Source organism: Etheostoma spectabile, chromosome 5, assembly GCF_008692095.1.
Source record: "Etheostoma spectabile isolate EspeVRDwgs_2016 chromosome 5, UIUC_Espe_1.0, whole genome shotgun sequence".
Classification (NCBI taxonomy): Eukaryota; Metazoa; Chordata; class Actinopteri; order Perciformes; family Percidae; genus Etheostoma; species Etheostoma spectabile.
Window position 1 is genome coordinate 14,582,254 of NC_045737.1, and position 15,797 is coordinate 14,598,050.

Genomic DNA, 15,797 nt, shown 5'->3' on the forward strand with positions numbered 1-15,797 from the left:
GAGAGAGAGAGAGAGAGAGAGAGAAGCAGAGAGAAACAGAAGTAAGACATAAAGTTCTTTGGGTAGTTTAAAACTCCGAACATTGCACAATTAATTTAGTAGTGTAAGTGCAGTTCAAGGGTCCTGGAGCTTTTATTTTTACATTTTAATACAGATCAAGTTACTTGTTACTTTGCAGACTACAATTTTGCATTCAATATGAGACAAACTAAAGACTGATGTTTCTTTCATTCCTTTCTTCCTTCTTCCTTCCAGAGCCAAACAGTTAGTTGATTATTAATTTGGTTAATTGACAGAAATTAATCAGGTATAATGTTTTTAATCAATGTTTTTTTGTTCTTTAAAGTTTTAGCTTTTGTGCTGAGCTCTTGGATATTTGCCATCATCAACACTACATCGACTTGTACTTTAGAAAATTGTAATTTTTCCCTATTTTCATAGCCCAAATGCTGAATCAATGAATCAAAAAATTAATTAACTGATTAATCGCTAATGACAGTAAGTATTAGTTGCAGCCCTCCTTCTTTGCTTTCTTTCTGTCTGTCCTTCCTTCTGTTTTCACATCATTCCTACTTTCCCTTTTCTATCTTTTCATTGGTTTGTACAAATCAGTCTTTCTTCCTTTTTTCAATCTGTTCTTTCTTCTTTCCTTTTTTTCTTCTTTTTGTCTTTGTCTTTTTTCCTTCTTCCCATTTCCCTTCCTTTACTTCCTTTCAATCTTTCATTCTTATTTTTCACTACTTTGCTTCCTCCTTCCCTCTTTATCTATTTCTATCCTTCCTTATTCTTGTTTTCCCTTCCTTCTGTCCTCTATGTCCTTAATTCTTCATGTCCTACAGCAAAACAACCCTATTCACTATTTAACTTGATACTTTTGATACCTGAGTATGTTTTTCTTATGTGACTTGTTTTTGTTTTTACAGGTTAAACGTTAAAAGCAGGACTGGGTTATGTTTCCATTGATACTTCTTTCTTTTAAATAAAAGATACTTCAAACTCCCACTTCTGACTGCAGCTCTGTGGTGCGTTCCTGAGCCCACTGAGCCACCAGGACGCCCACATCCACATTCACACCAGGTTTTTTAGTCTGCGTGATAAATATTTTGTCTCCTGTGAAAAGATGACTATGCGCGGCCTTTGGGCTCCTTCCGACAATGAATCAAGTGAAACAGTGAAAACATAAAATCATTATGAGCTGTCAAAGTTCACTGTTATGCATTTTAACAGCTGCGGCAAGAGGCCGCGGGAAGAAGACATCACTTCCTTTGGGGAGTTGTAAACTGAAAAGGTTAAGAGCCACGGTTGAGCGCAAACTATAGATCATGAGACCTGCTCGCTGCTCAGAGAGGTGAGCGGTGCAGGAGGTGGGTGGTCTGTTTATCCACCTTATCGTGTGTAATAAATTATCACTTTGGGCTTCATAAAACAAGGGCAGATGACATCCAGTCCTTTATTCTCCAACCCACATCCTCTCCTCCCACCTCTCTGTGTCATTACTCTGCCAGAGTCTGCAGCGTTTTACATTGTCATTCACCGAAGATGAGTATTCTGTTTCAATGAGCCAGTCTGCCCAATTGTTCTCATTGTTGTTTTTATCTAAATATGTATATTTATATATGCGCACGTCTTTTGAGTGTGTGAGAGGGAGAGAGAGAGAGGAAGAGTGTGCGCACCTGTGAAGCTCGACAAAAAAACAAAATGTGTGTGAATGTGCCATAGTCCTTCAAAAGTAACTCAAAGTTGTAGTAAAGCACAGTTTTTAGTAAATGTACTACATCCCGCCACTGTTGACACGGCAGTTTTTCAAACTTTAGTCATTAATGACTGACGTTAATGTTAAATGATGGCTGTGTTTCTACTCAATACTAATGCTAATTACTAACAACTACTAATATTTTAACATCAAAATTCATAATGAATCTGTAAACATTAGTTTTTGAGGTACAGATTTCTTTTTTTTCAATTATTAAGGCATGCGCTTTAATTGTTAAAAGTATGGTGGCTGACAGGGGCAAATACACTGCAACTTAATGAAACACACGCAAATAGACAAAACACAAGCAAATTAAGAAAACATCTTCATTAATTTAATTAAACACATGCGCAGCAGTTAGCCAAGCGCTGCAAGTACACACTACACAATCAAATACACAAACGCGCTGCAAATAGAGAAACAAATGCAACAAAAAAAACACTGCATAAGACCCAACGGAAGTTTTTCAGGTCTCTAGGGGGAGCACTAAGTGGAACAGCATGATTTCTGACCCGAGAGAGAGAGAGAGAGAGAGAGAGAGAGAGAGAGAGAGAGAGAGAGAGAGAGAGAGAGAGAGAAATAGACAATGAACGTTCAATCGCAGAATGGTGTGCAACTGCTTTGAGATCATAGACTGTACATATTAAGTCTATATTTGAGATATGTTTTCTCTCGTGTGGGGGGGGGGGCGTCTAGTTTACTAGCACAGGTCACAAGGGATACTTAGCGCTCCCCCTTGAGGCCTGGAGAACTTCCCATTGTTTAGTGTGCAGCGCTTTTTTGTGTTGCATTTGTTTTTGGCGATTGTATGCTTTTCTTTTGGCATCGTTTCTGTATTCAAAGCTTGTTTGTGCGTTTGGTTGTGTTGTGTGTATTTAAAAACTGCTGCGCATGTGTTGTCAAATTAATGAAGATGTTTTCCTAATTTGTCTGTGTTTTGTCTATTTGCGTGTGTTTCATTAAGTTGCAGTGCGTTTGCCCCTATCAGCCACCATAGAAAAGGGTGCAAGTGTGTATAAAACTTTAAAATTCCTCCTGGAACCCCCTACAGAGGTCTGGGCTAAGCCCCCAATGTCCTCAAATCCTAGAAACTCCACTGCTCATTTGCATTAGTTTCAGGTTATATAATACATGCTGGGCTTAGTGGCAACACATGTTTTAAACATGAGGATCAGGTTGAGCGAGGGAGAATCTGCATGCTCACATTGATTCACTGCAGAGCGCCGTATTCATGTCGGACATTATGAAGAACACTGACAAAAGGCAATTGGACTTTGATGCTGGGAAATCTAACAAGGTGATTTTTTTTTGGTACCACCCGGGTAGAAGTTCCAAGCGGGCTGAGCCGATCGTAAAAGATGGAGATAAACATTCCAGACCACTGATTGGTCAGAGAGAACCGTCACTAGTGTGCCACGGGACCTCTTGCACAAACCCGCGATTTTTAAATAGCCAAGTTACAGAATGGTGTACTGATCCCAAAAAAGTGAGTTGAGTAAAGCAGACCTAAACCATACAATGGAAACACGGCAATAGTAATAGAACTCTTAAGAAGAGGCTGTGTTAAAATGGCAAATGAGCTCAGCTCTCAGCACTCATTGGGTTTGCACTCATTTGAGCTGCAAAAGAACAAAAGCTGCCGGACGCCAAATTAAATCAGAGAGCGGTAGAGGAGACGTGGGCTGCATGTGTTAACTGGAGTGTTAAGGTAGATAATAAAGGCAAGATGTTGCCATGTTTGTGTCCTCCTGCTTGGATTCTTCACAGACTTGTATTGGCTATTGCTGAACCATTCAAAAAGATTTTGTTCAAGGTTTGTCAACCTTGTTTTGTTCAACCTTGTCAGCGACAGCTGAATCTGAATTAAATTTGGTCTCACCTAAAGCTGTGTGGGCACACATTTTCTATCTTTAGTTTTGTTTTTAGGTTGAGAATATGAAAATGTAAGGGCGTTGTAGGTTGTAGGCAAGTTTGTGATTATCAGCCGTTCACATCAAATCGACTTGACTAGAGAAAAGAGGAGTTATCAGAGGGAAGAAGGTTCTTGGATTGAAACCTCTTCAACATCAAACAGGGAGTCCAATTGTCTTTACTTCGAAATATTCAGACCACATTAGCTTTCTAGCTCTGTGACATTGCCTGATGCTGAGCTTCATTTGTTACATTAGCATGTGTGTCAAAACAAAACAAAATGGGCAGAAAACTTTACAGCAGTGATCTTCAACAGGGGGTTCACGACCCCTGGGGGGTCCTCAGAGTCACTGCAGGGGGGCTGCCAAATTATTACGTTTTTTTTCCGACCAAAATTAAAATGTCTGAAAATTCCCATTAACAAATATATAACCTCAACAACATTGATGATACCCTCACCGGCCTGTAGGGTAGTCACTATGGTAGCATACCACAGATACCGTTCAGCTAATGGATTCACCATGCCTTCCATGTGTATGTTTGACATTAAACCATGATGAGATATGAGTATGTAAATAGTAACTTTACACGTTATTTTAGGCCCAGTTTATTATACAACTCAATTTTATACAATATTATATGCTTGTCTCTTTTTCGGCTTAGGGGTCTTTGGCCCAAAAAACGTTGAAGACCCATGGTTTAGAGGAATAACTCCTGGCTGAGAGTTAGACTCATGATGATTTTTGTTGTTCTCTCTTAAGTGTGTCTGATTCAGCCTGGTTGAGGGAAACTCAAGAAAGAGGGGGAAGGAACATTCCCTCTCTCTCTCTCTTTCTCTCTCTCTCTCTCTCTCTCTCTCTCTCTCTCTCAGCAGCAGCAGCAGTGTGTAACTGGGACTACTATGAATTAGATTTTGCCTTTGTCTTTCTTAGCGTTGTAACAAACACAAAGAAACGAGGCAGCGGTAGACCAGCCACTCCTGTGTTCTTCAAAGTAAAATGACACGCATATGTATACAACAGCTTCAGTTCCCTATTGGAAAGGGCTGCCTGGCGGAAAAGGTAAAGCAATATAAATACATTCTGAATATAGTGTTGACTTAAACATATTATGTTTTTTAGGTGGACAAATATAGCTTTAGCTGCTGCCCCCCTTCTACAGCAGTACATTACATAGCTTCCATGCCGGGACTCCTGTCTGCTTCTCCAAACTGTTCTTCTAAAAACATGCCAACTATCCCTTTAATATTTAACATCTTAGTTCTTCAGAGGCAGAATGCTCTGATGGTGTCACATATTTGCTTTTTTCAGTTACTACATTATAGAGCTTCTTTTGTCTAAATGATCCTAAATGTCCTTTTTTGAGGCTCCGGGCCTTACAGTCCCCATGAGGCAGCATTTTGAGATCAACTTACTTCCTTAATTTGATAAACTTCCTGTCGGGGTGGGACATACTGTAATACAGACGGTTACAGACAGAACAAATCAATGAAAGAACAGCTGGGAAAAAAAGGTAATTGTTTTTTATGAGACAGATGGAGCTCCTATTTTTATGGAAATAAATGTTAATTTTATGCCTGTTTATACCTGCTGGTACAGAGATAATCACTGTAATAAATGACAGAAAAAAATAGACCATGTGCATTTGTGCCATTAATTGTAAATAGGGTTATAATATGTCATGGAACGTTCTTACTACATGGCCAAAAGTATGCGGAAACCCAAAGATTACACCATTTCTTTATAGTCTTGGCTTTGTGCAGGCGGGCATCGTTATGTTGAAAAAGGGCCAAAACACAAACCATTAGCACAATAATGTCTACAATATTACTGTAGAAGCTATTGTGGCATTCAAATTCCCCTTTATTGGAACTAGGGGCCAAACCATAGAGAAAGTGGTTGTCCCCATACTTTTGGCTATATAGGTTGTGTCACATTTTTGAGCCAGCAAATTATTTAAATGGAAACCTCATGAAGAAAATAGATTCTGGACATAATGCTGATTATATCAAAAAAGAAAATTGCATCAGTTTTGGCTTAAAGTCACTGACCAGCAGCTGAAATATCTTGGAACACTGAACATTTCTTTCACGTCACCACACTCATCTTTGCTTTTTGCCCACCTTCTGTCTACCACCCACTGCTGCTGCTGTTTCCATTTTTAACACTCCTCTGCCAAGCTGAAATGGACAGGCCCTGAGGGCCATCGTGAACCTTTAACTGCCATCTGTCTAACCTCATTTTCCTTCCCCCTTTTGTGCTTTGAACCTTCCTGAACACAAGTATCCCACCTTGCATCCTTCGGTACCCGGACCTTCTCGAAAGAGAACTTTGGCAGGCTGCTGGAGTCGTAGGTCCTGGATGTGGGTTCGGCCGACACCCCGGCTTTGGCCCCTTTCCTTCTGTTGAGGGTTTCCTTGATGCGAACACTGAGGTTGGGGCTGCCCTTGCTGGCAACTCTGATGGAAGGGGGCCTTGATGCCAGACCTGCCGAGGCCCCGCTCTGGTTCTTCATCACGTCCTGCAGCTTGTTGAGCTGGATGCACTTGTTCTGCAGCTCCTCGCTCAGCTCGGCCAGAGCTCGCGTCTGTTTGGCCAGCTGCTCCTGGAGAGCCTTGATCTGAAGCTCTTTGGCACAAAGCTCCTCGTCCCTCCTCTTGCCCTCTCGCTCCAGCTCATCCACTCGGGCCCTCAGGGAGTCCAGGGGCGAGTTTTTGAACCCCTGATCTTTGTGGGGTCGGCTGTCGGAGGCGGCAGCAGAGCCGTCTGTGTGTTTGTAACGCTTTGATTTCATCGAACCATTCCCCATCTTGTCACCTGCAGAGAGGAAAGGTTTTTTTTGTTAAAGTCAATATTTGCTGTAATTCATCAATGAAGAGTGAGATTTTCCAACAGTACTGTGATTTTTGAGGAAGCTGGGAGTGAGGTTTCAAACAAAAGATCTGATGCTGTAAGGAGAGAAAACCGGACAAAGACATGTGAGAGAGGAGAGGAGAGCAAATCAGAATATAATGGTCAGTGAGTGTCTTCGCCATTTATTATTCAGGAGGCAGGAAGTATTACATTAGCCTACATCAACAGTTACATCCTATCTGCCCAGACACTAGCAGTGCAGGAGATGCTACTCAGGAAGCTTATAAAAAATAATCAAAATAAGAACCACTTTTACAATATAATTGCATCCTAAAGTGATCTTTGTAGCATGTTTCTGTCTGCAAAGTAAGAGTGTATCTGGGATAACAATTTCCGAGAACAATCCTGTGTTTGTTGCGTGGAACTGTCTCCCACTCACACATACTTCATTCATGACATTCCTGCTCGCATGCAGTGAGTAAATGTCAGATCAGTTCACACACATTATTCTGACAATCAAAATGACAGACGGTTATAAACTTATTTAGAAATATTAACCTCTAAAATCCCAATTATTTTTCTAATTTTCCTTTTGTTTTGTAGCTTCAACTTTTTGACTGCAACACAAAAGATTTACAGCACAATTTACTGGCGTTTCATTTTATAAGAATATCGGTAAAGGTAGTGTCAAAACGAACTGGGTTTAGTTTACTCGTTCAAATATCTCCTAAAATGAGTGTGCACCTGCAACTTCCGATGCCTCGTCATTCCCCTCCTGAGATGAGAGTAGTAGACGAGTCGCTGTTTAGTTCAGAGGAGATATCGGTCCTTACCTGATTTAGTTTTCAGTCTTCAAACGAGCATGGGAGACGATTTAAAATAAAAAAATAATAATAATAATGTGTTCGCACATTCGAGCATCCGTATAGAGAAACGGTCCATCTACATCACTGGTCGCATCCTCTCCTCCCTCTATCTCTCCCCCACTCTCGCGCGCTCTCTTTTCTCATCAGCTGTGCACGTTCGCGCTTGCGCGGTCACCGGTATGATTGGCAGCCTCAGGTCAGGTGTGAGGGACGTACACCCCGTTCTAAGTAAGTTAGAGAGCTTTTTAACGGCAGACATGTTGACGTGTCACAGAAAGAGAAGCACAGGTGTATTCAAAACCATTAATGATGGCTGGACTTAGGAGAGGCCCTGGTATTGTGCATGCTGACCCACTGAAATAGCTTACTTGATAGAATTGAACCATCGTTAAGGTGTCAATTTGAGCTATGCTTTTCCTACCACGACAAGTCAAAAATGTCTGCTGTGAGAAAGTTCCATTAAGGTAACTTCAACCTAAACGTGTTGTACGTGTAGGCTAATAATTAGCTTATACAATATGTGTTATTTAGGCTAAGTTAAAATTCCAACGTTTTGGCAGTTGGAAAAATAAACTCCCAACACTTTATTTTATCTTTTTAGTTAACCAGGAAAACATCACTGAGATTAAAACGAATTTTAAAAAGATGTATAAATATCCAAATCTTGCATTAGGGAGCTTTCTTTAAAATGAGGGTAACGTTAGGCTATAGCCTAGCTACATGTAAAAAAGAAGATACAACACATTTGGGGCTCTTCATGGTGGCTAACGTTAGCTAATGTTAAACCTGAGAATAGATGTTGCTGTGTAGCTGACATTAGGTTACTGTGGCAGTTCACTAACAGTATAGTCCTCGCTACATGTGACATTATAGATTCTGTTTTTAGCATTGTCCCTTAATTATGGCTTGGCTACAATTGTTCAGCTAATTTTACAACGACTTGAGAGCACAGACCCAGGTGAAGAAGCATCTGACATATCCTCAATTATACAGTAACACACACATCAGTCTCCTAAGCCACCAGGTCTGCCTTTTAGCTGCTAGAAAGTTCCAGTTTCTTCACCAGCTTGTCGCTGGTCAGTCTTCTGTTTGGTGTTGGACAGGTAGCAAACAGTTGGTTTATCAGAGCTTGTTTGCTCAAAACAGCTGGGAAAAATGTTTCTAAAGCGGAGTGGTGAGAGTGAACCACAACAGTGACGTTGCAGGCAGAAAAATAACAAAATAAATAATTTGTAAGACGCTAAACCACTCAATATAGCTGAGGGAAAGTACAGAGACTGATGATAACTCACTGTGGAGTATTTGTGACACCTTTCAAAGCACATTTCTACACAGTACCATCTATGTAGTCTTTGTTCTTACACAAATATTCACTAAAATAAAGAGAAATAGTATAATATACTCTCTCTGCCACCCTATCTATGCCCTTACTATGATTTTTCCCATTTCTTGGGCTCTGTTTTTTGTGGGCAATATTTTCACATTCTGCATTTCTCTGGTTTGAGACAAGTGAAAATCTAGACCCAAAGCTTTAGTCTTTCACATCCAGAAATGATTAATTGGTTTTCACAGTGCGTTTGTCTGTGATGCAGCCTTGCCTGCAGCAGGTTTTATTGACAGGCACAGAACAATAATGGCAGGTGGCCAAATCTGAATCATATGCAGCAGTCACAGAACAACAGAGTAAAAATCCAGGTCACTGACTTCTTACCTGAACTTGAGAGCAATCGGAGAGGCTGGCAATTGATCTGAGGACACATTCTCAATGAGCGAACATGTTGACACACTAAAGGCCTTTAGCTGACTCTGTAATGCATGCATTCTCCCAGTGGCTGAGTAGGGTTGCAGTGACTTGCTCAAGGGCAGTCTGACACATTTGGAAGAATTGACTGTTTTGGTTTCACAGTTTTTAACCCCGCCACCCTAAAGTCTGGGTTTAAACCCGCCAGGCAGCTGGCTTTGTTTTTGCAGTTTGTATGCTCTCCTCATGTTTACATGTGCTTCCTCTTGTTGTTTACAGTGTTTATGATCTCACATCACTGGATAGCTGACAGGATATTCCAGTACATGCTTAGTTTAGTTGCAAGATGACATTATCTAGACCCAAATCAGTCTTGATTTATGTTGAGATTTGATGAGAGGACCAGGTTTTTAAGGCTGGGTAAAAAATGTTCTGTACCGGTAGGCTACCGATACCAATCCCGTGACTTTGATACCAGTTCCTGAAAGAAACATTTATCAATACCAATTTTATGAATCCATTTAACAAAACAACTTACAATTTTACACATTACAGCACAAATCTTTGTATTTATTTTTCAGCTCCTACTACGGTAGTCCCGTCTCTGTGCGTAACATAGGTTTTCCTACCTGCCTCTACAACATGTAAGTAATTAATTTGGTACACAGCAATACAGCTTAAATATTTGTAAACACATGAAATTGTTCAGGATGTAGCAGAATAGTTATCCACCTCCAGTTGCCACAGTATAACATACAGTGATCTGTCTACAGTTTTCATATTTAAATATATATATATATATTTAAAATGTTACAGCATGGCATCGTTTAAAGGTCGTAGTTGAGTGCAGTGGTTCATGACCTATTTAGCTTCTGACCTTCTGACACAAATCAATGTCTTCTTGTGACCCATTATCGTGTGCGTGGGTCATGACCAGGTCGACCAATATAACACCCCTTGGTTGGGAACCACAGGTTTAATGGGATTTGTTGTTTATTGGCCTTGTAGTTCTTTAGATACCGTATTCTGCATTAGCAGCATATCTTCTTGCCACCAAACAGTAATGGGTATAATGGTCTCTTTAATATAATATGATGTAGTTTTGTTTACAATGTTAACTCTAACTGTCCTATTATATCACAAGGTGTTATCAGAATGATAAGTATTTTGAATGGCAGAGTTTAGTTTGAGACTTTGTGAATGCCATATTTTAGTATGATGTTTGTTGTTGATATGTATGTGTCATTTTGTGTAGACCATAGAATTGTAACATATGATGTATTATATTGACATATGATGTTGTTGTTGCACTGCATCACGTTTGAGAGCCTCATATTATGTTTTATGATAAGTATTATTGTAAGTTACTATACAGATATTTAAACACGTGGTCTTATATGTTATTTGAACCCCAGTGCATTATTTTAAAAACCACAGTATGATAGTGTACTCACTTTATTTTGAATACCACATATAGGATTATCAGTTCTGGACACCATTAAATATAGCCACATTTGTAGTACTGTACAGTTAACGCTTGTTTGTTTCCACACTATCATGTGTTCTGTTTTTCTTTTAAATGTGTGTGGCTTATCTTGAACATAATAGTAGATGTCAAATGTAGGGCAATATTAATGTTATATGCCAAAAAGTAGGATTGATTTGTCATTGTGTCTCCAAGATCACACATTATGAGTTTTCTTTTACATGAATAATACTTTTTTAAAGTTATCCACTTTAATATTACCTCAAATCTTTGTGTATTGTTTTGAGTGCTGGAAGTGTAATTCAGTAGCAAACACTGTCAATTGCATTAACTTTATTTGGCCACTGGGTGGAGCCAAAAATACGTTTTTAATTTCCTACCTCTGTACAGAAAATTCATCTTCAACCTCACAAGAAAACACAATCACAAGACTTTTTTCTGTCTTACACAGCATGTTATATTGTTGTCCCTCAACCTATTTCTCATTAACCTTCGTAAAAGTTCTCTAAATGGTTTTAAGAGGAACTTTAAGTGCCTTTTTATTGCTTTCCAGGAAGATTTTGTTTCTGTTATAGGGAGACATAACGTGTGTACCTTCAATAAGTCTGTTTCTTAAAAAATCATGGTGTGTTGTAAAAAATCATTGTATAGTAGGTAAAAAAAGTCATAGTATAGTATGTCATAAAAAATAATTGTATAGTATTTCATAAAAACTTATTTTATAGTATGTCATAAAAAAGTCATAGTATAGTATGTCATGAAAATTCTTAAAAAAAAAATCATAGTTTGATTCCAACCTGCAGCCCTTTGCTGCATGTCATCCCCCTTCTCTCTCCTCTTTCAAGTTTAAGCTGTCCTATACAAATAAAGTCAAATAAAGTGCAAACATACTTTGACAATAAATCTGATTCTGATGTTATTTAAGATTTGTAAAAAAAAAAAAGTCATAACAAATGTAAAAAAGTCATTGTATAGCATGTCATAAAAAGTCATGGTATAGTAGGTCATAAAAATTCAGAAAAGTAATAGTATAATATGTCATAAAAGGTCAAAGTGTAGTATGTCTTAAAAATTCATAAAAGGTCATAATATAATGTGTCACAAAAAATCCTAGTATAGTATATCATAAAAATTCTTAAAAAATCATAGTACAGTATGTTATAAAAATCATGAAATCTCATTGTAAAGTATGTCTTAAAATTCATTAAAGGTCATAGCAAGTCATAAAAAGACATTGTATAGCATGACATAAAAATTCATAGTATAGTATAGCGTACAAATTCTTTAAAAAAATCATAGTATAGTATGTTATAAAAAGTCATTAAAATGTCATATTATAGTTGGTAATAAAAAACCCATGGTATGGTATGTCATAAAAATTCATACTATAGTATGTCATGAAAAGTTGTAGGATAGTATGTCCTGAAAAAGTCATAGTACAGCATGTCATAAATTCCTAAAAAGTCATAGTATAGTATGTCATAGAAAAGTTATAGTATAGTAAATCAAAGAAATTCAGAAAAAGAAATCGTATAGTATGTCAAAAAAATTCTGAAAAAGTAATAGTACAATATGTTATACAAAGTCATAGTGTAATGTCTTAAAAATTAATAAAAGGTCATTTTTTGTTATTTTTATGAAATAAAAATCTAAAAAAGAAATGTTGTAGGATGTTATAAAAAGTCTTAGATAAATTCAGTAATAGATACAATTTCAGAGAAAGAATAGGATAGAGTCGTTAAAAAGTCAGCATAGTATGTCTTAAAAAATTCATTAAAGTCATAGTAAATTATGTCATAAAAATTCAAAAAACATGTTGTATAGACATAGAAAAGTCATGTTATAGTATGGTTTATATATATATATATATATATATATATATAATATATATATATATACTACATACATACATACATACTGTGTATATACAAATAATGAAAGTCATAGTATAGCATACACATCACACAAAAACATAAAAAGTGAAAGTAATTACATGTAAAAATATTCAAAAATGTTATGGTGCAGTGTTATAAAATTTCATAGTATAGTGCATCATAAACATTCAGAAAAAGCAAAAGTATAATATATCATAAAAGTCATAGTGTAGGACAGTATGTCTTAAAAATCTAAAGGTCATAGTATAGTAGTGTCATGAAAGTCATAGTTAGTATGTCATAAAAGTCATAGTATAGGTGGCATAAAAAGTCATGTATAGCATGTCATAAGTCATAGTATAGTATGTCATAAAAGTATTGTATAGTAATAAAAAAGTCATGGAAAGTCATATTATAGCATGTCATAAAATTTTAGTATATCATAAAAATCATAATAGCAGTTCAAAAAGTCATAGTATAGTATATCATAAAAAGTCATAGTATAGCATTCTAAAAGTCATAGTATAGTATATCATAAAAGTCATAGTATAGCATTCATAAAGCATAGTATAGTATATCATAAAAAGTAATGTATAGCATTTCATAAAAGTCATAGTATAGTATCATGAAAAGTCATGAAAAGTCAAAGTGTAGCATGTCATAAAAGTCTAGTATAGTATTTCATAAAAAAAGTCTTAGTGTGCATGTCAAAAAAAATCATAGTATAGCATGTCATAGACTTATGACATGCTTACTATGAATATGACAAGTCATGTTAGTATGTCATAGTATAGTAAATCATAAAAAATTCAGAAAAAGAATAGTATAACATGTCATAGTAGTATGTCATAAAAGTTCTGAAAAAGTAATAGTATAAACATGTATACAAAGTCCTAGTGTAATGTCTTAAAAATTCATAAAAGGTCATTTTTTGTATTTTTTTTTATTTTTATGACATTGTAGTATATAGGATAGTTGGTAATAAAAAAGGTATGGTAGTGTCATAAGATTTCATAGATAGTAGTCATAAGATTTCATAGTATAGTATGTCTATAAAGTCATAGTATGTCATAAAAGTCAAGTATAAAATGTCATAAGTCATAGTATAGCTTTTCATAAAAAGTCATGAAAGTCAAAGTAAAGCATGTCATAAAAAGTCATTGTATGTCATAAAAATTCCTAGTTTAGTATTTCATCAAAAAGTCATAGTATATCATAAAAAGTCAGAGTATAGTATGTCATAAAAAGTCATGTTATAGTATGTCATAAAATTCATAAAAGGTTATAGCATAGCATGTCATAGTAAAGTCACAGTATAGTATGTTATATATAGTGGTTTACTCCTCAACACTATGGCAAGCCATTTTAACATTTAAAAGCTAGACTGGATATGTGTTGCAGATATCTGTAATTCAGTTTTGCCCAGTCAAAACTGAATTACAGATATCTCTATCTGTCGTTTTGACTAGTCACAATTACGTTACATATATCTTGAATGACAATTGCAACTATCCGAAATGTAATTATGACGAGTCATAAAGACGTTATTGCTATCTACAATGTTAATTCCGGATAGTCGAACTTAGCTTTTAAATGTTAAAAGGGCTTGCCATACGACGCAGCCTGCAGCCCTTTGCTGCATGTCATTCTCCCCCCCCCCCCCTTCCCTTTCAAGTTTAAGCTGTCCTATATAAACAAAGGCCTTAAATGTCATAGTATAGTATGTCATACAAATTCATTAAAAAAAAATTGTGTAGCTTGTCATAAAAATGTATTTAAAAAAAAAACAGTGTCATAAAAATTCAAAATAGCATGCTGAATAAAGTCAGTGTAGTATGTCATGAAAGTTCATAAAGTCATAATATAGGATGTCATAAACTCATAAGTCATAGTATAAATGATAGAAACAAAGTGTTTTTCACTGAGTAATAAGTACTACTTACATTTATTTTGAAAGTTATTTATTTCTTGGTGGGATATTAAGCTTTTCATTTTGTACCAAAATACGACACTTTGAAACATAATGTAACATTTATCTTCAATTGCCAGCGCCCATTGCTTGATGAAGTCTTGCAATGCATAGAAATCTTAACTGTTGTATTTAAAAAAAAAAAAAAAAAAAAAAAAAAAACTGAAAAACCCAACCCCTTTTGCTCAGCCACAGTAACTCTGTAAAGTGTCCTTGGGTTTCTTGAAAGGAGTATTAAATAAGTCATTATTTTTCTTATGATTACTTTATACACACTTCCGTGCTCAAAACATTTAACAAACCCACCGAGACACTCGATACTTTTAAACATTTTTTATTAACTTTCTCTATTAAACACTACTAATTCATTTACAAATGGTTCCTCTTTCCATTTTGAACAGTCCAAATACAAATGAATGAACACAGGGAAGGGAAAACCAAACACAGTACACCATAACTCACAACAGCACTCTCTGCTGAGGGAGGAGCAGGCAAGGCAAAGCAGACATCAGTTGTTCAACATCATACGCTGAGCTAGTACCTTGAAAAATAAGTGTCATACAAACTTGTATATAAAAATAATAGTTAAGCCAATACCTGAGGACTACTTAAGCATGTTATGTACCTAGTACAAAATTAAATAACAAGAAAATAATAGTAAATATTGGCATGAGGACATAATGTGACTACACAAATATATTTATAAATAAAACAAATATGGAAGAAACTGTACTTTTTTTATAATATGAAAATAAAAACAAAAAAGGATATCATTTAGCATGTTTAGGGTTTAAACAGAAATCCTCAGTGCACATTATACGACCACACAAAATCCATTCACTTTTCGGACTGAACCACCAGGGGGCAGCACAAGCACACTCATTTTCTACATTAGAGCAGGAACAAAAGGGGAAAATATGAATGGTAGCCTACAGCCTGGCTTATCTTCTCAGCAGCAGTGGGGCTATTTTAACACTAATTATCAGGAGCAACAGGGAACACACCTGCATCACACCTTCCATTGAAACTCACTGCTAAAGGCCTCAGTCATGAAGTGCTCGTCAGAGCATCCAACAGTGTCTCAAACCCCAATTCCTGTTGGAAAGATGCAGGGGACGGGGTTTTCAGATGCCATTTAACCAAAGTGTTTCTTGTATGGTTGAAGTTTACCGCGTGTGGTGTGTCCAATATAAACTTGTTTCTTCCTGCTTAAGAAAATCACGAAAAAATGTATACCACACAAACAAAAAATATATCTTTAAAATGCAGCCAGTGCATTTTCTTACACATCACGATTAACAAAACCTTCAGGAACATGAAGTGAGATATACTCAAAGGAAGGAGA

The 15,797-nt window shown here is 36.5% G+C and overlaps 2 protein-coding genes across 4 annotated transcripts in view; both read right to left on the reverse strand.

Moving 5' to 3' along the window:
• prkg2 (protein kinase cGMP-dependent 2) overlaps positions 1–7,549 on the reverse strand; it is a 34,536-nt gene extending 26,987 nt beyond the window's left edge. The window contains exons 1-2 of the mRNA XM_032517182.1: positions 7,350–7,549; positions 5,955–6,480 (exon numbers count right to left, since the gene is read on the reverse strand). Coding sequence (XP_032373073.1) covers positions 5,955–6,472 — 518 coding nt within the window. The 5' untranslated portion in view covers positions 6,473–6,480; positions 7,350–7,549. The remainder of the gene's footprint in view (positions 1–5,954; positions 6,481–7,349) is intronic.
• A 7,221-nt stretch (positions 7,550–14,770) lies between these two features.
• Positions 14,771–15,797, reverse strand: part of rasgef1ba (RasGEF domain family, member 1Ba) — a 119,631-nt gene continuing 118,604 nt past the window's right edge. For all 3 annotated transcript variants that reach the window (XM_032517187.1, XM_032517186.1, XM_032517188.1), the window contains one exon: positions 14,771–15,797. This exon is cut by the window's right edge and continues 601 nt beyond it. The gene's annotated coding sequence lies outside the window, so the exon portion shown is untranslated.